Source organism: Lolium perenne, chromosome 3 (genome assembly GCF_019359855.2).
Source record: "Lolium perenne isolate Kyuss_39 chromosome 3, Kyuss_2.0, whole genome shotgun sequence".
Lineage (NCBI taxonomy): Eukaryota > Viridiplantae > Streptophyta > Magnoliopsida > Poales > Poaceae > Lolium > Lolium perenne.
This window is the reverse complement of record NC_067246.2, coordinates 337,761,606-337,782,865: the sequence shown is the minus strand read 5'-3', so window position 1 is coordinate 337,782,865 and position 21,260 is coordinate 337,761,606. Positions and strand designations below refer to the sequence as shown.

Here is a 21,260-nt window from a genome sequence, read left to right as displayed (position 1 = left end):
GGCGGGAACCCTCTTCCGGGTTTCGGCCCTCAACATCGTCACCGGGGTCATCGCCTCTGATCTTATAACGCAATGCAAAGGTGCATACCGGGCATTCATTCAAATTCTCGTATTCTCCGCGGTCGAGGATGCAGTCGTTGATGCATGCATGTATCTTCGTAACCTCTAAACCTAGAGGGCAGACAACCTTCTTTGCTTCGTACGTACAAGGGCGGGCAACTCGTTATTCTTTGGAAACATATTCTTCAACATTTTCAGCAAGTTTTCAAATGCCGAGTCAGCTACACCTGCTGTGCCTTCCATTTCAGCAAATCCAGTGTGCAGCCCAGCTTTTTCAGACCATCATCGCATCCGGTACAGCGCCTTCCTGTGATCCTCTAACATGCGATCCAAATTCTCCCTCTCTTTTTCAGTTTCGCAACGTCTCCGTGCATCAGCAATGGTCCGACCAAGATCATCAACGGGATCATCACGTGCCTCTTCTTCACCTTCCCCTTCACCTTCAGCATCCTCCATGAAAGTATCACCGAAATGAGCAAGATAGCTTTCATCGATGAAATCATCCCCTTCTTCATCTTCTTCCATTATAACCCCTCTTTCTCCATGCTTGGTCCAACAATTATAGCTTGGCATGAAACCGTGCCGAAGCAGGTGCATGTGAACATCTCTTGAGGAAGAGTAACCCTTCTGATTCTTACAGTTAACACATGGACAGATAACAAAACCCCCCTGCTTGTTCGCATTAGCCACTACGAGGAAATCTTTCAAACCCGTACTGAACTCGCCGGAGAGTCGGTTACCGTACATCCATTGTCGATTCATCTGCATTATTATAATATAAAATATATAATTAACCATCATGCATTTGTTAAACTAACTAGCTACAAACAATATAAATTAAACAATGAACTACACACACATGCATATTTTATCAACGACACATCAAAGGTTCAAGTTGCTAACCGCGATCGAGGAGGAAAAAATAAATGAGAAAGCTCAAGTGTGGCTCCAACACTTCATATCATGTTTGTTTCATGCTCTTGGGGCATTTCATCAAACACCTTATGTGCATAAGAGGAACCAAAAGCAAACCTAACACCCACTTGTGAAGTTTGTGAAGAGAATGGCTCCAAATGGCTAAGTGTTGGCTGCTGGATGGGTATATATAGGGGAGGGGCTTTAGTCCCGGTTGGCCTGGCCAACCGCGACTAAAGGCCTTCGGGCACCTTTAGTCGCGGTTGGCCGGGCCAACCCCGCCGAAAGACCCCCCACGGGCACCGGCGGGCCACCGAGCGCCCTGGGCCCAGGCCTTTGGTCGCGGTTCGCCTCCCGAACCGCGACTAAAGGTCCCATTAGTCGCGGTTCCTACAGCTTCGCGACTTATGGGGCTCACCGGAAGCCTGTTTTTCTACCAGTGCTAGGATAGACGGTTCCTGAGTCCTATATAAGGACATGTACTTATCACTTGTAAGACAAGCTATTACGTAGAGAAATAAATCAAGAGCTTCAGCATCACTCGTGTGTGTGCATACACCGTGAAACCTAACAAACGAGACGCCACAGGGCCGGGGTATATATAGTCGGTCACAGTAGAGACGTTTTATGTGCTGATATATATGGATGCTAAACCCTAATTAAAGACGTTTTGGCACCGTCCGATGTTAACTGTGAAACAAGTCAAACAACAGGATAGGATCCTCCGTTGGATTCCATCTAAACAATCGGATGCTCAGTCACTAATGGTATACCAATATACAAACACAATACAACAATGGTATACCAACACACCAGCAGGTCTATGCAAAAAAAAAAAAAAAAAAAAAAAAAAAAAAAAACGAGCAGGTATAGTGGTCAGAACATTATATGATAAAAATAATAATTTGATGAAATTCTAACTACCTGTTAAAATTGTTCTAAACAAATTTTTGACAAATTTGGTACAGTACCTTTTTTGGTGAGTAAAATTCAATATGAAATCATTTGACGAGGGGCAAGACATTAGTACAACTACAATAAAAGTAGCCACATGCTGTTGCTGGGCCAGGCCGGGCTGGTCTGGGCTGCTTCCTCCCCAGCACATGCTGTTGTAGTTTCAGAGACTGAAACCTGACTAAAAGTTTGTTTGAATTTAGGGCACAAACTTGGTTCCTTCAAAATCCTACAGCAGATACTCTCATTTGGCACCGCCAGGAGCGAGCAGAAAAAGATCACTGGGTTCTGAGCAATATACTGTGCCCATAAATCTGATGGACAAAGAGCAAAAAAAAAATGATAGTGATGCTGGCTGCCATTCCATTCCCCAGAACAAAAACAGAGTGATCTCCGGGACAACAAAAACATCAGTGACAACTCCAAGCACACATACAAAGGCCAAACCAAACACTATTGAAGTGGAGTTCGCATATGCATTATGTGCAGCATTCCAGTTGTGCCTATGTACAGAATTGGTGGCAAAGAGAATTGCAATTCAGGAACCTTGGATATCAACAGTTTCGAGGCAAAGTTCAGCAGCTCCAAGTGTCTGGTAACCAGAATTTTGCATATCAGCAGGTTCAGTACAACACAGTTTCCCAGCAGGAGACCATATACAGGCTAAAATGCCAAAACACGGCTACTACAAACAAACAAGAGAACGATACATAACTAGTTCAGCCTACCACATGGATCGGAGCAAGATAACATTGTTCTTGGATTCTCGAGTTACGACGGTATCATAGCCCATGTGCACTTCTTCACTTTTGTCATGGTTGTCTACACCCCCCTCATCTTTATCACCTGATAGGATCAGAGGAGATAACTAGGGCAGTACATATTTGGACTCTGAACACACCTGTCAAGTAAACGAAATAGTTGGAAGTGCATATTCAGGCTCTAGCATATATACCAGTAAACTACTGAGATGGAATAGAATCGACAATAGGAGATTACGAATACGTATTAACAATATATGCTGGAAAAGAGCAACGGATTAAAAGTATATATATTACCTGCAGATCGACGTTTGTTTCCATGCTGTAAGGTTCCCTTGTGTAAAATACATGCCATCTCTTTTCAATGCATCCATCATGTGCATAAGCCTCGACATGTTGGATATGATTGAACTTGTCCCACTCAGGGCCAGATTTTCCCGCAGCCAAGCAAGCCAGTAACTCAGGACTGCAGTCCAGCAGCAAATGTCTCGGCTTTATCGTTTGCAGGTACAACGGGAGTCGTTTCTCGCTGTAGAGAAGAGTCAGCACAAGTCTCCGGAGTGTAGTTACCTCGTGGAGCAACTCAAGCTTTGGGCAGTAGCTGATATGAAGATTTTGCAACTTGGGGAAATTGCAGATCCTAGTCAGGTCAGGATTGCCTTGCATATTAAGATCAACTACGGAAGCAAAGTTGCCTAGAGAGTCGAGGTGCTGGATGCTCTGTATGGTCAATTTTTTCAAAGCCATTGCATGGGAGGCAAAACCAGGAGGGATACACCTCAATTTGCAATTTCTAAGATAAAACTCCTCCAAGACAGGCATAGCTCTCACTTCCTCCTCCCACAACCACTCCTGCCATTCCACCATTTTATCTAAGATCATCTCATGCAATCTTGGAAATGCCGTTAGAGTCTGGGATGAAAGATGGTGATGGTGACTGTGGGGCTGCACGAATTCAGGCCCAACACGCTTGATCGCTGGAGCTCGATTGACCTTTAGGAACTTCAAACATGGGAGCTGGCTCAAGCCATCAGGAAGCTCAGTGCAGAAAGCCAAGTCTTCCATCATTAGTATCTTCAAGCTATTGAGGGGCGTCGTTGCTCTAGACATTATCCATCTTGGCAGCTGACACCCAAAATATCCTCTGATCCGAACATCTTCTATGCAAGGTGGAGGATAGAGCTCATCAAACACCTCCTCAATTATATCTAGATCCTTCTCACGGACTCCTTCTTTGACCAATCCATCATCGTCCAGTATACTAGTGCAATATAAGCCCAAGAAGGAAAGATGTACCTTTGCCCCAAGCATGGCTTTTGTGGCGGACAAGCTAGTAGATACATTCTCAAGGCCCTCTAATACAATATCCCTAAGCAGGGAAAGAGGCCCGAGCTCTTCCAGACTACACCAATCTCCAGATGTGTGGGCTGGAAACCCATATATTACCCTCAGATCTTTTAGGGCACATAAACCCCTAGGCACACTAATTGCACCTATGCCTTCAAGTCCAAGATATCTAAGTTCACGTAGCTTTACAATGCTATTGGGAAGTTCCAAAAGATTCCGACAATCAAAAAAGCTCAAGTACTGTAAGAATTGCATCTTGTCGATGTTCTCCGGAAGGCTGTTTATATCATTGCATTTTTCTACTGCCAAATACCTCAAGTGTCTGAGCTGATACACAGACTCAACCAGTGTAGCACAATTTGTGGATTGTATATGTAGCACCCGTAGACTTGAAAAAGTTATCAAGGAATCACCCGACTGAATCTTTAAATTTCCCTTTAGTATTAATGTTCGTAGTGATTTCTGCTCTCTTAAAATTCTACACTCAAATCCATCTGATTCCACTCCTTTGGTCTCTATAGATAACCTAAGAAACTTTTGAGATGTAAGTTTTCTGGTATCAGTTTCTCCATTATGAGATACTAGTGCTTCATTTCTAGCGACAAATAGTGCAAATGAACGAACAACTTCATGCATGTGGCTAACATATTGGCCAGGTTTGTTGTTATCCGGCTCTATAAGGTTCCTCAGTATTAGCTCTTTATAGTACTCACGTCCTAATTCTTCTAATCTATCAGAGTTTCCATGAACAAATCCTTCACTAATCCACATGCCAACAATCTGATTGACACCTGCAATTATCTTTTTAGGCTTGAGAGAGAAGTGCAGAAAGCATTGTTTTAAACAAGGGGACAAGTCCTCATAGCTAAGATATATTGCATAGTTTAGCTCTTCCGGCATTCGAGATACTGACCATATATAATCACTTTGAACCTTTTCCCAATCACATCGTTCTTTCTCCTTCTGGCACAGTAGTCCTCCCATCACTTTTATGGCAAGCGGCAGCCCATCACACTTTTGTATAATTTGCAATCCGATATCCTTTAGCATATCGATCTCAAGTTCACTTTTCTCATTTGTGAGTACCTGCAAGTAGTTAAACCTATAGGGTTAATGAAACAACGTATAAAACAGCAATTTGAAGTGTCTAGCTAATGTCGTTCTTTTCTTTACCAATAAGCTAGATCAACAAGAAAATAAATTACCAATAAGATGCCGGTCAGTGTACTACCTAAATAAAATTTCCAAGCAAAAGGTCATAATTGTTTAAAGTTGCGATCATTCAGACACCTCCGTCGCTACATCATTACACATATATAAGAATGGGTTATCCAATGAGAAATTTAGGGTGGACAAGCAATAACAGTGGATAAAGATTACTGTGATGGAAAAATCCATGTTCACTACTTGAAGTGCAAACATGCATATCTGCCTATTGCCTTATTCATAATGTTTGTAAGATCCCATATAAGTAAGCCTAAGCAAGCGGAGTTATGGTGATTTAAAACTCAAAACACATTTGGAGTTCATCATACTTACTACAGGCGGAGATACTAACCCACTCTAAATGATTAAGCAATTAGTAGTGGAAATTGTTTTTGGGGCTATTAAAATAGTATACAGCGACAAGCAAATGCTATATATTGTAGTCTTCATCAAAAAACACTGGACATATATAATAAAATGACGAACTAAACAGTGTGCAAGAGGAGCTGATATGACTAGGCTCTGTTGGTAATTAGCTGACTGCATGTGTTATATCATTATGAACCAGAGTTAGAATTACTGACCTGCTTCTTGAGCAATAACCATGCATCTTCGGACCCTAATTTATCAATGTGGTAGTAGGGCTGCATGGCTTTCATGCCTCGGGCAACAGTGTCATGCCGTGTGGTGACTAGGACTCGGCTTCCATGGGCACCATAGCTGAATGGAACCTTTAGCAGATTGTTCCACTCATTATTCCCCCACATGTCATCCAGTACAAGAAAGAATTTCTTGTCCTTGATGGTGCTGGCAAGAATAGGCACAAGCAATGCTTTATCTTGAGACCTGCCCCCAGGCCCAGGAAGTTTTCCACCAGCAGCAGTGATGGCCGTCCTCAACAAGTCAACCTCGCTGAACTCCTGTGTGACGCTTAACCATATCTTTTTTGAGAACTTGCCTTGGATGGCCTCATCATTGAAGACATTCTTACTGAGGGTGGTCTTGCCGATCCCCCCGACACCAACAATGGCGACCACCATGATATTGTCACTGTTATCTGCTACCACCTTTGTGAGCATCTGCACAAGCACCCTTGTGTCCTCTTCAATCTTCTCCCCAACCACGCCCAACCGTTCCAGCAAAGGATGAGTCTTGCGATCAACAATAGGAGGGTGGGTCGCCTTCCGGTCTTGGTAGGATTCCAATTTGATAAAATTGAAATTACCACCCCATTTGAAGATGTCATCAAGCTTCCTGTTGAGCATTTTGATGCGGCTGGCGATTTCATGAGCATGGAGGGGATTCCGCATGCAGAAGAGCAGGCAGTTAAGACACCCCATGTCCTTGGATGGACCTTGCTCCATGGCTTTGAGCTGACACAGGTCGATGATGTCAGTAGAGTGGTACATGGCATGCTTAAGCTCCTCCACCCAACCCTGCACGCTCTCGTCGGTGATGTTCCTCCTGTCAGCATCTGCAAGGAATTTCTTGAGATCCCTGAGCTTGACACCTAGATTGTCAATCTCGCTGGAAACCCCGATCAGCATGGCAATCTCTTCTCTGGCCATCTCGGTGAGCATGTTGGTCACGTAGGATGCCAAAGCATCCAGAACCCCCGCCATGAGTTGTAGGGTTCGCTCGCTTGAGTTGAGCTACTAATGGAAAAATGAATATGCAAATAAAATTAGTCCTCTCTGGTGCCACCTTTGACATGAACAATCTCATGGTAAAAACTGGTTTATACATGTCACCATTGAGAGAAAGCTAAGATAATCGATTCACTCACTAGAGACTAGCAAGTACTTGAAAAAGATATCACCATACATTCACACAAAATTTACTTCAAATAAATAAATTTAAAGATGTCATTTCTTTTGGAGGAAAAAAATGTAGCTACGAAGAAACAGCAAAGGTAGTTAGAGTAGTCTGGTGAAGCTGAAATTAAGCAAGTATGTACCTTGAATCAATTGGAGGGGTGAGACATGGATCCCTTGCTCTAGGTAGAGCAACTAGCTGGCTTATTGAATTGAAGGGGCTGGCTTTGCAGACAACCTGCCTATCTATCTATGGTGGTGTATTTATAGATACAAAATGACCCAACCCGACAGAGAGAATATGATATATGAGAGTCATCAACACTCGCACGCAAACACGAAAAACGCTACCTCTGTTCCCACGCGAAGAAGAAAATGCTACCTCTGTTCCCACACAAAAATCATGCTATATATGTTCCCACATAAGGTGGGCATGGCAGAATTACTATTGACGTGAATAAATTTCTGCAAACTCTCCTCAATTAGCTTGGACGGGACAAAAGAGGTTGTCTTGCTTTTCGGCTGGAAACGCACAGCCCATGGGTTCTTTTCCATTTTAGCAGGGCAAGAATAGAATTGCTTCCTTCCTCGGATCCTTGGTATCTTTCCAGGACGGTGCGACTTGCGAGGGTACACATAGCACATTATGTTGAAGCTACCTAAACAAGCAAAAAAAAAAAATCAGTTCAGACTTTAGGTATGTGCAGGTCTGCGACGACAAGTTTCTGTCAGGCACATTACTCAGATCAGATGACTAACTAAATCGGTCTCTCTGTTTGCATCGCTTGCGTGTATATTACATCAATTCTCAAGTTCTTGCATTCACTATTCACTTAGTTCATGCTTGCTTTCATCAGTTCATTCTTGTGCACTTCCAAAATCCAGAGAGCAGCAACAGTCTTAAAACTTAATTTGATTAACCGAAGAAAGCACAGCTAAACTACATATCCGGCCAGGCTATCAAGTTCTTCATCGGCCCACCCACCGCCTCCCAGTTTTATCATCTTAATTAATCCAGACCTCACCACCTTCTGATCTTGGGTGTACATTTTTCTGAATTTATTTCCACGACGTACAGTCACAAAATAGCCCGAGTCTGAACATATTGCTATGCTATCTGCATATTGTTTTGTCACAACCTAAGAAGAATTAAGCCCTCCCATGCAATGTTGACAAGCTTAGAATATAAAGGCCACAATTGTCATAATAACACGTGTACAAATTAGTGAGAGCGTAAATGGGGTAACTCTGAGCAAACATTGGAGTATTGGATAAATAAACTTGAGCAAAGGCTCGATAGATCACTCTCACCTGCGCTGGCGGAATCCTTGCGTTGATTGATTGAACTAAGGAGCATCTTAGCTGCTTGCGAGGGTCCATGAGTACCGTCCCCATCTGATGGAGCGGCGTCGCCTTCAACCCCATCCGCATCCGATTCTTTCCGCCTCCCGACCATTGGGGTGGCCGGGTGGGTCGCTCTGGGGGCTGATGGAGCCGAGCCACGTGCAAGCACTGGCGCGACAGCGGCTCCGTTCTGCCCCTCCGCCGGCGGCGTCCATCGCCGTCGCGAGGGAGGTCAACGTTTGGCAGATCGAGACGGAAGGGTAACTCACACTTGGCCAGGCCCATTCTGCCCATATGGCTCTGAGTGCTGCTACTCTTTAGCATACTTTTCGGGGGTTTAAACTCTACATTTGATATCAGTGTCTTATAAATATTTAGCAGAAGGTGATATTTTCGTCGACAGCGAGACATCTATGGTGACTTCGTCAAAATCAAGATCTAATCTACCGGCTTAGGTTCAGTTTTTCGGAGGTACTCATAGAGTAGGGTATGCGTGTGATGTATGAGCGTCTACGTTTGTACTACGTTTCTCAAAAGAAGGTGTTTGGCCGGCTCAATTTTTTTTTTACCTATTTCAAATTTTCCTACTGTTTCTTTTCTCTTTCCTAAATTTGAAAATTTTAAATTCAAAACTTTTTTCAAACCTTAACTTTTAAAAATTTGAACATTTTCACGCATGAACAAATTTTAAGTTTGAACGGTTTTAAAAATTTGAACAAAAAAACATTTTAAACAAATTGAACATGTTTTGATTATGAAATATTTTCAAATTTGAACATTCTTAAAAATAAAAAAATACATTTTTAAAATACGAACATTTTTAAATTTGAATAGTTTTCAAATTTGAACGTTCTTTAATTTGAATAGTTAAAAAATCCGAAGTCGGAGGAGGACTGGCTGTGAAAGGGAAATTTCTTGTCTACTCTACTAGGGATGGACGGGCTCGTACCATTGATGGGCCTCTCTCTGTTTCGTCTCGTCTTGCATTTGGCCTGCCACAAATATTATTCGTACCCACACTTTCCGGCCCAGGAAGCCCACCCAGTACACTTTCCCAGGGACAGACTGGTACAAAAACAGCCAAGGCACCGGCAACACCGAGCGGATCTTGCGCGCCGCCGACCACCACCCCGCCTCCGCCGCCGTCCCTCGCTCGTCATCCCCGCGTTCCTCTTCCAAATTAACATCGACGACTTCGCAGGGCCTCTTCCTCGCCTAGGTGCTCTCGTATCGTATCAGCCATGCCGCCCGCGACCGCGACCGCCAGCCTCTTCCTCGCCTAGCGACGGCCGTTTCTTGCGGCCGTCACCCTCCGGGAAGCAGGACAGCGAGAGAGGTGGTCGCGCGGACTGCACGCGCCGCCGCCATGGGCATCCAGGACGCGCCTAGCGGCGGCAGGTCCCTCGCCAGCGTCGGCTTCGCCGGCGCCGGCGCCGGCGCCGGTGTCGGGACCGGCGGCGGCTACAAGAACCTCCTCGTCATGGCGCTGCCCAAGGACGACGGCGCCAAGGCCGTGGAGGTCGTCGGCGCCGGGCTGCCGGACGTCGGGGAGGCCGTCAGGGTAAGGATGCCCCTCCCGTTCCATGAGCTCGCTTTGGTTCAGGACAGTCCAAGCAATGATAGTACCTAATATCGTCTGAAATGTATGTTTGCTGCCTATCACTTGAAATTTATTTAGTTTGTGAGGGCATTTTTCGCATATTTTGCCCTGACCTGTCGCAACTAGCTAGCCTTCGGACTGCGAATTTGCTTCACTGTTCGCTATAATTGCCGATTCATTGCAGTTTTTTCATTTCTTATAATCTACTAATGACCCCAGGAAATATGTTTAATCCCAATATTTGTTAGCATTCATCTCTTGTCGTCTCGTGCATGAAGAGAATTTGTTAGCTTCATTTTCCCGCGCCTTTTTTGTCGCCTTCCTGTCGATACGTAATATACAAATGAGACTATACTATTGGTATACATCCATATTTGGTTAACACAATCAATGCACATGAATCTTTTAAATTATGTGCCAGGTATTTTGCCCGAATTATACGGTGCATTGTTCCGGTAGCAAGAATATCACTGGGTTTTTTTTCAACGACACAAAAATGGTATCTGTAATTCTTCTTACCATGAAGTTTGTAGCAGCGTATATTTTTTCTTTTAATAAGTCAGCTCTTATCAAAAGAATATGTGCTTTCATATATTGTACTAGGGTGTGTCTTTTCTTTCATTTCGTGTGGACTACGGGATATAGTTTTAGCGTGGTAAAGTGCTGTTTATTAGCTAAACGGTGGAAATTACGCTATCTTCGAAAAAATGGGTATGCTTTGTTGCTCTTCTGGGCAACTAATCATTTCGGTGGTATGCGTGTAGTTGTATATTTGATATGTGTCACTAAACTATACTCCGATATATTTCATTAAACTGTACTCCATTCCAACCCGTCTATGTAGACCTGTCTCAGCGACAAAAAGGGCATACCCAGTGTGGAAAGATACACAACATATTAGGATCATATTGATTAATATAATCAATGCACATGAATCATGTTAGGCTGTTGCCGTATGCCTATGGAGTATGTAAACATATTGTTGCATGACTTTTGGTACTGAATTATATCCTAAAAGTGGGAAATAATATTCAGAACGTAACAGCTGAGTACATCTGCCCCTTCTTATCCACCTTTTGCATCCATGTTAGGCTGGAGACTGAGAACCTTCAAGAGGATAGAATGAACTAGCTCCAAAAAACGGAAGAGAATATAAGCCTCATGCACCATCATTTAAAATTCTGTTTTATTCCACTATTGGAATAAGTCAACTACTTTTATATGCTTACGTAACTTAGGAAAATAATTGTGGTTGTGTTAGTGATATTTTCTATAATTTATCTTGAACGAAGGCAAATATAAATAACTATGTGCCCTTCGATGCTTAATTTGCGTATCTGGAGGTGTTTGCATGTAATATTTGCATTTACTTGTTCGAACTACCAAATTCAATTGTTTCATGTTTGATATAAAAGCTTAAAAGTGAACCCCAGCCATCAACCTTTGGTTGCTGATAGTTGATAGCCTCCTTCCATAAAGTAAATAGCTGTATGTGCATCCTTCTTAGCTGTATCAAGACCCAAAGAGTTGTAGCATGGAGTCTGCCTTTATTCATTGTATACATACATCGTCGTTACATGATGCTGTCATTAACTTTGATAGCTTAGATAATGTTATCGTCTACACTTCTTGAAAATAAGAGAAACTTCATCTGTATAATGTAGAATGGAGAATCTTACTACATTATCTTTATTGCAACAGCAGCCATACTATGTTAGTGCACTTCTTTTAGATTAACCATGTCAGTGCACTTGAAGGGGGAGCCTTTCCTCCAGGAAAACTGCGTTTTCATTTATTTTATCATAAGTTTCTTATTATTTTGTGAACCTCGTCATGGATTTCTTGATTGTCTTGACACTGGTTTTTTTTTTCCAAATACACTACAGGCATTTTTTAGGAGTAGAGAGATTAGAGAATTTGCTAGTGGGGCGTTAGCTGGTGCTATGTCTAAAGCTGTTCTTGCTCCCCTGGAAACCATCAGGTAACCAACTTTACTCGTGTGGTTTCATTTAGTTACATATGAAGTCCGGTGTGTTTTTACACCTAATGTGTTGAACCTTGACAGCGTAAGTTGGTTTTTTATTTACCTGGGAGTTCAGTTGTGTTTGAGTCAGTGCTCCAGCTAACTAGCCTTATCCAGATATATCTTTTACAGAATATCGTGTTTATTATTTGTTATCAAGTTATTCATTAAAGCATTTGGGTGTCATGAAAGTATAGTTGATCCAGTAACCAGTTTCAGAAACTTTAGTGGAAAATGAGTGCTAAATCTCAAAACTCAAAAGATAACATGTAATAACCTTCACAAATAAGGTAAGCTTTCTCGGCGGCGTTGGTCATTGGCGATGACCGATAGTGTAGGTGTGTGCAGAGTTCTCTCTGCAAAGTTTTCAGGGCAGTTGTCTCCGTACGGGTGTCTTGGGTAGTTTCCGTGAGGATCCTTTGTAATCTCTTTTTACATTAATGAAATACACGGTTACTTAAAAAAAAAACAAGGTAAGCTCCTGGGCACCATCTTACTGATGTGCTATGAAACTACGGGGCCTGCTGAGTTGGCCGTTGGACTTTGAAGTACTTCAAAAACAACTTATGCCTCTATGCAATTTCTCACTGTATTTATTTTCATGGTATATATTTATTTTCAGGACAAGAATGGTCGTAGGTGTAGGATCCAGACATATCGGTGGTAGTTTTGTGGAGATCATGGAACAAAATGGGTGGCCAGGGCTTTGGGTGGGTAATACAATCAACATGATCCGCATTATTCCAACTCAAGCAATTGAGCTCGGGACATTTGAATATGTCAAAAGGGGCATGAAGTCAGCACAAGGGAAATGGAAAGAGGATGGATGCCCAAAGATACAGCTCGGTAATATGAAAATCGAGCTGCCACTCCACTTGCTATCTCCAGTTGCTATCGCCGGTGCGGCTGCTGGGATAGCTGGCACATTGATGTGCCATCCTCTTGAAGTTATCAAGGTAAGTGCCAAACTGATTCCACCATGTTGACAGCCAAAACTCAAAACCGTTTCTCCAACCATATACTGAGTTGTTATACATCATACTACTCGTGTGTCATATTTTTGTTATTCTATGGCAGGATCGCTTGACGGTCGATCGAGTGGCTTACCCTAGCATTAGCATCGCCTTTAGCAAGATATATCGAACTGAAGGTATCGGCGGTCTCTACTCTGGCCTCTGCCCGACTCTAGTTGGGATGCTTCCTTACAGCACATGCTACTACTTTATGTACGATACAATCAAGACCTCCTACTGCCGCCTACACAAGAAGAAATCATTGAGCCGTCCCGAGCTACTGATCATAGGAGCTCTGACAGGTAAAAGGATTCAATACTAACTTCATCCAATCACACCAACTAAGCATATCCTAAAATCATTTACACAAGAGGTGGAATTCTGGTTGCTACGAAGACAATAATTACTTGGAAATTGAGAGCAAACAAACAGGCATCACTGTGTTGTCACATTGTCCTTGTGGGTTCTCCAGGTCTGACCGCGAGCACAATCAGCTTCCCGCTGGAGGTGGCGAGGAAGCGTCTGATGGTGGGAGCGCTGCAGGGGAAGTGCCCGCCCAACATGATGGCCGCCCTGTCGGAGGTGATCCAGGAGGAGGGCCTCCGAGGGATGTACCGCGGGTGGGGCGCAAGCTGCCTGAAGGTTATGCCAAATTCTGGCATCACCTGGATGTTCTACGAGGCCTGGAAGGACATCCTCCTGGCCGACAAGGACAAGGCCCGCGAATAGCTGGCGAGGAGTAGTCGCCGGAGAAGGTGCTAGGTGGTACCCCAGAATAATGTTACCCTAGAATAATGTTCTGTCAGGTGTGTGGTGGTTCTGTGCTCCTTTTCCAGTTTTCGAACCCCGCATTTGCCTGTGCAGAGCGGATAGATAAGAGGAAACGCCCCAGTGCGTGCTGCTTCTGTTTGGCCGATGACTGGGAAGCATTTGCTCCAGATATGCTTGTCAGTAGTTTCTCTGAGCCGCCAGGTGGTTTCAGGAGAAAGGTGTTGATGTGTCATCTGCTGATCACAGGAAAAGGAATGGTCGCATGGTAAAGCTCCAGCAACTTGTGGGCAAGGAAAACAACTCACATGATGGGCAACGTCTGTCTCGGGTCCAACGAGACCATGCTTTGGATAGGTTCATACTCGGGATGCAAAGCACTTGAGAAAATGCAACTAACAAACTGCAGATGCAAAACCGTGGAATCTATCCTTGCATGCTATGCAAACGCTGCTGAGCTGAGACGAAGCTCGGCGGCACAGAGGCTACAATCATTCATTCAAGTAAAATGCTGGAATGGCCCGCAGCAGCGGCAAATCGCCGGCAGAACCTGCCTCCATACCAGACGGCGAAGACATGCTACGGGAGATCCTAATCCGTCTCTGGTCGCAGCCATCCTCCCTCCTGCACGCCTCCGCGGTCTGCAAGTGCTTGCGAGGCCTCATCACTGACCCCCGGTTCCTCCGCCAGTATGCACACCACCGGAAGCCGCCCCTCCTCGGCTTCTTCCAGGACAGCGACTGACAGAACGTGTTCACCCCTGTCCTCGACAGTCCAGGCGGCATCCATCCTCAGTACTTCTACCTTGGACGCTACTAGCCGCATCCATCCCCAGAGTTCTCATTTGAAAACCACATACTGAACACATGGCTTAGTCTAGCCAAGTTTCTAATGAAGCCAGATGTTATTGAATACCTAATCTTCGGAATTCAGCTTCCCAGGTACCATTTCAAGTCGGATTTAGAGCAATGTGTGTTTCAGCCCGTAGTGTCACCTAAACTTGTATGTCTATGTATGCTTCTCGGTTGTTATATATGAAATGAAAAGCGCGTCGATCTAATGTGGTCACAACCCACTGGTGCTAGGATATAACTGTGGACGAGTGTGGAACCTTGAATGCCTCCACGATGTACTGCAGAGAAGCTAGGAAATAAAATGGTGCAAAACAAGGCACAACAAAAACGTGAAATATTTCATTGCACACGTTTACGCCTGCATGCAATGCAAACGCAGCTGAGCTGAGATGGAACTCGGCAGCACCGCTTGAGGCTACAGTCATTCAGGAAGAATGCATAGATACTGCAAATAAGGTACCCACATAATATCCTGACCTAACATGGCAGGTGGATCTCCCTAACCCAGCACTGTAACACGAGTCGGACAGTAGAACGTAGTATCTACAAGAACCAGTCGCCCAATATTTAGTATATATATCCAACAATTAAGCCGATCGATTTCAGATGTGCAGTTTCACTATGTTCAGTTCCCAGTCAGTAACTGCTGGCATCATGCATTCCAACCAGTTCACGCAGCGTGTCGAGCAACGAGGACGGCACGGTAGGCAGCCGAGATGTAGGCGTAGGCGATGATGAACACCACGATGTCATCCAGCAGACCACGATACCCCAAGACGGCTGGAAATGGAACAGCATAGTCATATGGAAGCTCTTGGAATTGATGAAGATCGTTTGCCAGAAGCAACTGAGGTAACTGAATCAACTGTTTGTCTTACCTTCAGGAAGAAGGTCGATAGGGCTCACCAGGTACAGCAGGGAAAGGGCTACCTGCATGCCATCCAGCAGGACCGATTGAGAACACAAAATGCTAAGCAACCAGAATGATGCAAGACTGTACGTGCTCGAATAATGTGTATCATGAGTGCTGTGCTGCTAGCTATTGGTTGCTTTATAGACTGAAACATTGCCAACCGTAAACTCAGTAGCCGAAACTAAACAAGTACTACCTCTGTCCATCTTTTGATGTCAAAAATTTGTCTAAATTCAAATGCATCTAGACACTCTTTAGTTCATAGATACATCCAAATTTAGATGAACCATTGGACATCTATTAATGGACGGAGGGGAGTGCTACACTACAAGGTTCATACAGCAAAGTAACCGAACTCACATCAGTTTGCTCTCCGATCTAATATGGTCAATGGTCCAGGCCTACAGCAGATGGCAGAATTGGCTAACAACCTATAAACAGTGTGCATTTTTTTGTTTGTGTGATTCTTCAGAACATATCATTTTTCATCTCATATTTGACAGTTTAAATCTTGAGACAGCCAAGAGGAAATTCAGTTCCCAAATTTATATCACCCAACAGCATTGCATTGCAACATTTTAATATGCAATGACTAACCCAGATTTTCATAGTTCCCTTTTTTTTGCAATGAAGGAGTGGTTTCATTCCATAACAGTAGGGTTTACAGTCAAGTTGCAGGCATTTACAAATGAAGTCTGGGTATGCACCTAGCCAAGAGCACCCATGCCAAACAACAGTAGCATTCCTAGTTCCTTCAAGTAAACACTAAATAACAGCACGATGGGAATAACCTAGCATCAATGAAATGAAATTCAGCTGTACAACAAAAAATTCTCCAAATATAATCATATATTTCTCTTGACAAATTGTGGAATTGGTCCCCCATTTACTCAAACAGAATTTTCACTGAAGCAATATGAGTCAATCAAAATGCAGAACTTCAGCAATGTGAAAATATAAAGCCACATGCCAGCAAAGATGGCAAAAAGTTGGCCAACTTGTACTTGCGAAATTATGAAAAAACGCAAGAACAATGATGCATAGTGATCTCACAATTTGTCACATTTTAGTATTTTAGTTATGAGTTTGAGCTATGAGAATGGGAGTTTTGACACATATGAGCTCTCTAATTCCTTCTACACAGCATAGTAACCTGAGAAACGACTTTCAGTTGGTACACTTTCTAATCTAGAAGAAATGACTCTGAATATGATGGAAGTAAATTAACTGGGATTTGGGAGTACTGATATGAGTTTACTGGTCCAGTGACATCATGCCAAAACTAGTAAATACTGTACTGCAGCACCAGACTATGATGCCCACTGTCCAAGTGTCATTATCTAGTAAGTGATAGGTCCAATAAGGCAACAACATGACATGATAAATGAAGATGACAGAAGTAGACTAATGGAAACATGGATAGACTTAACTGCCAACACGACTTGGATTTTGAAGAACAGGGGAGGTTCACGGCGTGTGTCTCTGAATTCTGTCAGCATCCTCCTGATGTAAAAGGGCTGGTCCAGCAACCACTGGACAACACAGGTACCCAGCAAATGCACAGCATTGCCCGCAATTAGATGAGACGTAAAATAGAACAACATTAAGACAATCTTATACAATAAGATCATGCTTTTGGTGCTTGGCTTGGCTTGCGATTCACATACAGCATAGAGACGCAGTAGATAGTGATTATTTCTATCCATTGCCAAGAACGCCCATCCCTAAAAGCAAACTTGTTACTCCCTCCACCACGTTTTACATGTTGGATGGCATATTTCGCGAAAAAACCCCTAACAGTTTTCTGGCTGACTGGGGATGTGATTGGGGCTTTTTCGAAATAACAGTGGCGCAAATGAAAAAAATTCTTTGAACTAAACTCCCGACATCTAATCTGTGATGGAGGGAGTACTTGTTTGACTTTGCTATTCTACAGCATATAACAACTCTTTAGGTTCCAATAACTTGAATTTGGTGAGATGATGAGGTTTGCATGTACTTGTACTTCTATCAAGTTGGACGACATGGAAGGGTGTGAATATTTCCTGCTGTACAGAGCAGTGGTTGTTATAGTTTAGTCTTTTGGATATATGAACATAAACATAACATATCTCTCAATTCAAAAAATATTGCAAAAAAAAAAACAGTTTACTAAGAATTGTCTCTGACAATTTATATTTCCCAACTACTTAGGTGTGACTACAGTATATCATCAACTCAGTTTAGTTGTACTCTCTGATAGGCATTTCAGTCTCATTCACTGCATATACTTCTAAGCACATTCAAGGGGTTAATGTTGCAACTTTTAGGAGGTTGTTGTACAGGTATGTGGAGATGATAGAACTGTTCTAGACTTGATCTACATCAATTAATAGGAGTTCATCAAACAAATCTAAAACAGTCCAACTCTGTAAGTTTAGTTATATTTTCAGAGTTAAAGTAACATTTCATTGCAAAGTACGTCAACACTCTAAACCTCACATGACATAAGAAGCCAAGAACAAAATCCTGTACTGATGTAACCAAGGGCATTTAAGCATTCTGAAGTGTGTAATCGAGATTGCAGTGGCACTCAGAAGATATGGCAGGATTACCTGAATCGCACTGTGAGGAGCACCAGCAAAACGCCCATTGTACTGCTCGATCCGTTCCACGACAGGAGCGATTTCTGGTTCATCACGCAGCAGGGAAGCAACTTCAGAAGGTACAAGCAGAGTTATGGGTCGACGGCAAAGAGGACAATCAGATGGCCGAAGGACGGAGCCATGTAGCCAGACGCCGACGATGCAATGTCCTGAACATGAAAAAGTGTCCATGTGACCCGTTAACACGAATGGAGATTAATTTAATTTGGTTCGTAAAGAGTCCAGGGGCAGCAAAATGTTTGTAGCACAAAACACAATGGCATGGGCAAGTTATCTCAGCAGTGGAGAATTAATTTTGTTCATCAAGAGTCCACAGGCAGCAAAATGTTTGCAGTCAGTCAAACAATCAGCGCAAAACAGAATATTATAACCAAGTTATGGAAGCACTCAGAAGTGGATATTTAATTCTGTTCATGAAGAGTCCAGGAGGAACAAAATGTTAGCAAACAGTCAAGCGATCAGCGCAAATCTCACAAGTTATCTCAGCATTCAGTAGTGGAGATTCAATTTTGTTCATGAAGAGTGCAGGAGAATGAAGAATGGATCCATGTATGCTGTGTTGATCAGAGAAGAGATACATATCCATGGGGGAGGAGGGGTGCGCTAATGGTGGCGGCGTGGCGCACTAGATGCGTAAAGGGATTACAATTACAGAGATACATCTATAAGTATAAACACGGCATCTACAGTACAAGATCTACAGGTATTTCAACAAATGTTTGCGATGATTGGAACAATCAGCGCAAAAGAAAATGCCAGATCTACCATCAGATCTAATCAAGCAAAACAATTATGTTTAATGTAATAATGGCATACAGTTAGGCATTGTGAATTGAAGGGTTGTGAACGCAGCAGGCAGATCTAGTTATGAGTAGTACTATTAGCATGCAGTTAACATGATCAATCAATGCCCTCAAACATTGCAGATTGCAGGAATGCACTAGTGCCAGAGGCTTGAACCGTAGTCTAACATGGTCATGAGGCTCCGCAGTTCCACTAGCAGACGCCTACATACATAATGTACATCCACGAACTGGTGAAGCAACTTGATACGAAATTAAGAGCATGATGAGAACCGCAAAACCCTTGGCCTCTCCCTAACTCACAAGCACGGACATGACGCACCAACCAAATCAAACTCCCCCAAAGCAGCTACGCAAGCACTAACCAAGCAATCCATCTCTAATCGGCACATCAGAAGCAAATCACACCTCGCAAGAGCAATTAAGCAAGCACTGACAAGCCAATCCATCTCAAATCGGCACACTAGAAGCAACGGACGCGCGGATCAAGCAGAGCAACCAACCGATCGGAGATTCGGGGCCCGCGATCCAAACGAATCGCCGCACGAAACGGCTGCAACCAACCAGCTCGAACGCAAACCCCACAACGCTGGCGCTGGCGGCGAAGCACGTACGGACGCGAGATTGCGGGATCGAGGAACCAAATCAAGCGGCGCGCGGCGGCGCGCCAGCCCAGGCGCGAATGCAGGAGCCTAGCTAGCCAGCAGCAGGGGGAGGGAAGGGGAGGGGAAAGGTGGTGCGAGGGCGGGGCGGCGATTACCGCAGAACCAGTGGGAGCAGTTGGCCTGGTGGGGGATGGAGATGTCGGCGCCGCGGCACACGGCGCAGCGCTCGCCGCGGGGAGGCGCCGCCATCTGGAGCCCGCGCCCTCCTCCTCTGGAAACTTCCGGAAGCATCTGGAGGCTGCTCGAGTCGAGGGTTTTTCCGCAGCGTGTGCTCGGCTGGGCTGGGAGGTGAGGGGCAGTCTGGGTAGCGGGGAATGCGGGTGGGTATTTATAGAGGCGGCGTAGGGAGGAGCATAAGGAGACGGGGTGACGACTTCCCGTCCCCTGCCTTCTTCGTTTCCAAGCTATCTCAGAGCATCTCCAGTCACGTCCCCCAAACTGTCCCCCAAACCGCGCCGGATCGAGCGTTTGGGGGACGTGTTTCGTTCGTGCCGCGTTTGGGGGACGTCGCTCCCCAGCCGCGTCCTCCAAACGCCGCCCCCAAACATTTAAAATAATTTTTCTGGCATTTTTATTTCAATTTCCACAAACTAATACATAATTGGGAACGTGGTTTACACGAAGACATAGTTTGGAACATGGTTTTCCACAAACTAATACATAGTTTGAACCATGGTGGACAAAAATATAAAATATTGCAAAGAAACTAAACCTAACTAGGCCGTGCATCGAAGGTTTCGTGTGTTCGCTGCTAAAAAAGAACACTCGAGGGCACACCCAGTCACTTAAACTGGAAAATCCAGCGGGAGGATGGTGCCCTTGTTGGTTCTACCGATGAGGCGAACAGGCAGAAACCTCTGTGCACGTATTCGCTGCGAAGAAACAACACTCATTCAGTCGTCCTCCTCGTCGGTGCTGTCGTCGTGGGAGTCCCTGTCGACGTGGTAGTCCCGGAGGCAGCGCCTCTCGTCGAAGACCTTGACGCTCATGTCCCTGTTGCCGAAGTAGGAGAACACGAGGATGAAGCCGGCTTCGAGGCTGTGGTGGCGCGCGAACTTCTCCCAGCCGATGTTGAGGTACATCTTGCCGCGCGCGTCGTAGATCGCCTTGACGATCCACCGGCAGTAGCCGCACGAATGCTCCCGCAGATGCATCGTGCGCGGGCGTACGCCGCCGACGTACTCGGCGAAGGAGTCCGGCAGCCTCTGGATGCCGCGCGGGTCGCCCTTGAGGACGTGGACGAACTCGAACAGGACGTCCGGCTCCACGTCCATCTCCGACGATGAAGACGACGGCGTGGGAGGCGACGGCGAGCGTTCAGCTATGCCGCGGCCACGACCACGACCACGACCACGGCCGCGGCCGCGAGGTCGGCCTCCGCCTCTACCAGACATAGCGTCGAGTCTTGTTGAGAGATGGTGGCGGCTAGGGTTTGGGAGAGAGGCGCTAGGGTTTGTGTGTGAGAGGGACGATGAGAGGCGCCCCTTTTTATAGGCCGGAGGGAGGCGGAGGAGCGGTGGCGCTCATTAACGCCGGCACGCAGAGCTAGGCGCGACGGGACGCGTCGCTGCGCCC

At 44.8% G+C, this 21,260-nt stretch overlaps 3 protein-coding genes across 7 annotated transcripts; 1 reads left to right on the top strand and 2 right to left on the bottom strand.

Moving 5' to 3' along the window:
- Positions 1-2,261: 2,261 nt before the first annotated feature.
- LOC127345950 (putative disease resistance protein RGA1) lies at positions 2,262-8,700 on the bottom strand. 5 transcript variants are annotated; one of them, XM_051372491.2, is made up of 5 exons: positions 8,369-8,700; positions 7,201-7,716; positions 5,828-6,898; positions 2,988-5,123; positions 2,262-2,830 (listed from the first exon to the last, which is right to left on the bottom strand). In XM_051372491.2, the coding sequence occupies exons 3-5, from the start codon at positions 6,863-6,865 to the stop codon at positions 2,798-2,800; spliced, it is 3,207 nt and encodes a 1,068-aa protein (XP_051228451.1). In that variant the 5' UTR covers positions 6,866-6,898; positions 7,201-7,716; positions 8,369-8,700; the 3' UTR covers positions 2,262-2,797. The 5 variants fall into 5 exon arrangements, with proteins under 5 accessions (XP_051228451.1, XP_051228450.1, XP_071684844.1 ...); XM_051372490.2 differs by having other exon boundaries at positions 5,828-6,895; XM_071828743.1 differs by having other exon boundaries at positions 5,828-7,716.
- Positions 8,701-9,513: 813 nt separating this feature from the next.
- Positions 9,514-14,084, top strand: LOC127345949 (probable mitochondrial adenine nucleotide transporter BTL1). The gene is made up of 5 exons (XM_051372488.2): positions 9,514-9,962; positions 11,888-11,982; positions 12,647-12,980; positions 13,102-13,339; positions 13,510-14,084. The coding sequence occupies exons 1-5, from the start codon at positions 9,768-9,770 to the stop codon at positions 13,764-13,766; spliced, it is 1,119 nt and encodes a 372-aa protein (XP_051228448.1). The 5' UTR covers positions 9,514-9,767; the 3' UTR covers positions 13,767-14,084.
- An 872-nt stretch (positions 14,085-14,956) lies between these two features.
- LOC127345948 (uncharacterized) lies at positions 14,957-19,989 on the bottom strand. The gene is made up of 5 exons (XM_051372487.2): positions 19,781-19,989; positions 18,167-18,366; positions 17,003-17,104; positions 15,538-15,589; positions 14,957-15,439 (listed from the first exon to the last, which is right to left on the bottom strand). Exons 1-5 carry the CDS (start codon positions 19,914-19,916, stop codon positions 15,330-15,332), a joined length of 600 nt encoding a protein of 199 aa, XP_051228447.1. The 5' UTR covers positions 19,917-19,989; the 3' UTR covers positions 14,957-15,329.
- Between the last annotated feature and the right edge of the window lie 1,271 nt (positions 19,990-21,260).

What these genes read in the sequence shown, in the direction of transcription:
- LOC127345949 (XM_051372488.2), top strand. Translation starts at nt 9,768, where the DNA reads ATGGGCATCCAGGACGCGCCTAGCGGCGGCAGGTCCCTCGCCAGCGTC. An exon ending in ACGTCGGGGAGGCCGTCAGG is followed by an intron (nt 9,963 to 11,887) that starts GTAAGGATGCCC and finishes AATACACTACAG; the next exon opens with GCATTTTTTAGGAGTAGAGA. An exon ending in ATCCTCTTGAAGTTATCAAG is followed by an intron (nt 12,981 to 13,101) that starts GTAAGTGCCAAA and finishes ATTCTATGGCAG; the next exon opens with GATCGCTTGACGGTCGATCG.
- LOC127345948 (XM_051372487.2), bottom strand. Translation starts at nt 19,916, where the DNA reads ATGCTTCCGGAAGTTTCCAGAGGAGGAGGGCGCGGGCTCCAGATGGCG. An exon ending in AAATCCAAGTCGTGTTGGCA is followed by an intron (nt 15,590 to 17,002) that starts GTTAAGTCTATC and finishes GATGGCATGCAG; the next exon opens with GTAGCCCTTTCCCTGCTGTA. An exon ending in TATCGACCTTCTTCCTGAAG is followed by an intron (nt 15,440 to 15,537) that starts GTAAGACAAACA and finishes TTCCATTTCCAG; the next exon opens with CCGTCTTGGGGTATCGTGGT.
- LOC127345950 (XM_051372489.2), bottom strand. Translation starts at nt 8,695, where the DNA reads ATGGGCAGAATGGGCCTGGCCAAGTGTGAGTTACCCTTCCGTCTCGAT. An exon ending in CAAGGATTCCGCCAGCGCAG is followed by an intron (nt 6,896 to 8,368) that starts GTGAGAGTGATC and finishes TTCCATTAGTAG; the next exon opens with CTCAACTCAAGCGAGCGAAC. An exon ending in GGTTATTGCTCAAGAAGCAG is followed by an intron (nt 5,124 to 5,827) that starts GTCAGTAATTCT and finishes AACTACTTGCAG; the next exon opens with GTACTCACAAATGAGAAAAG.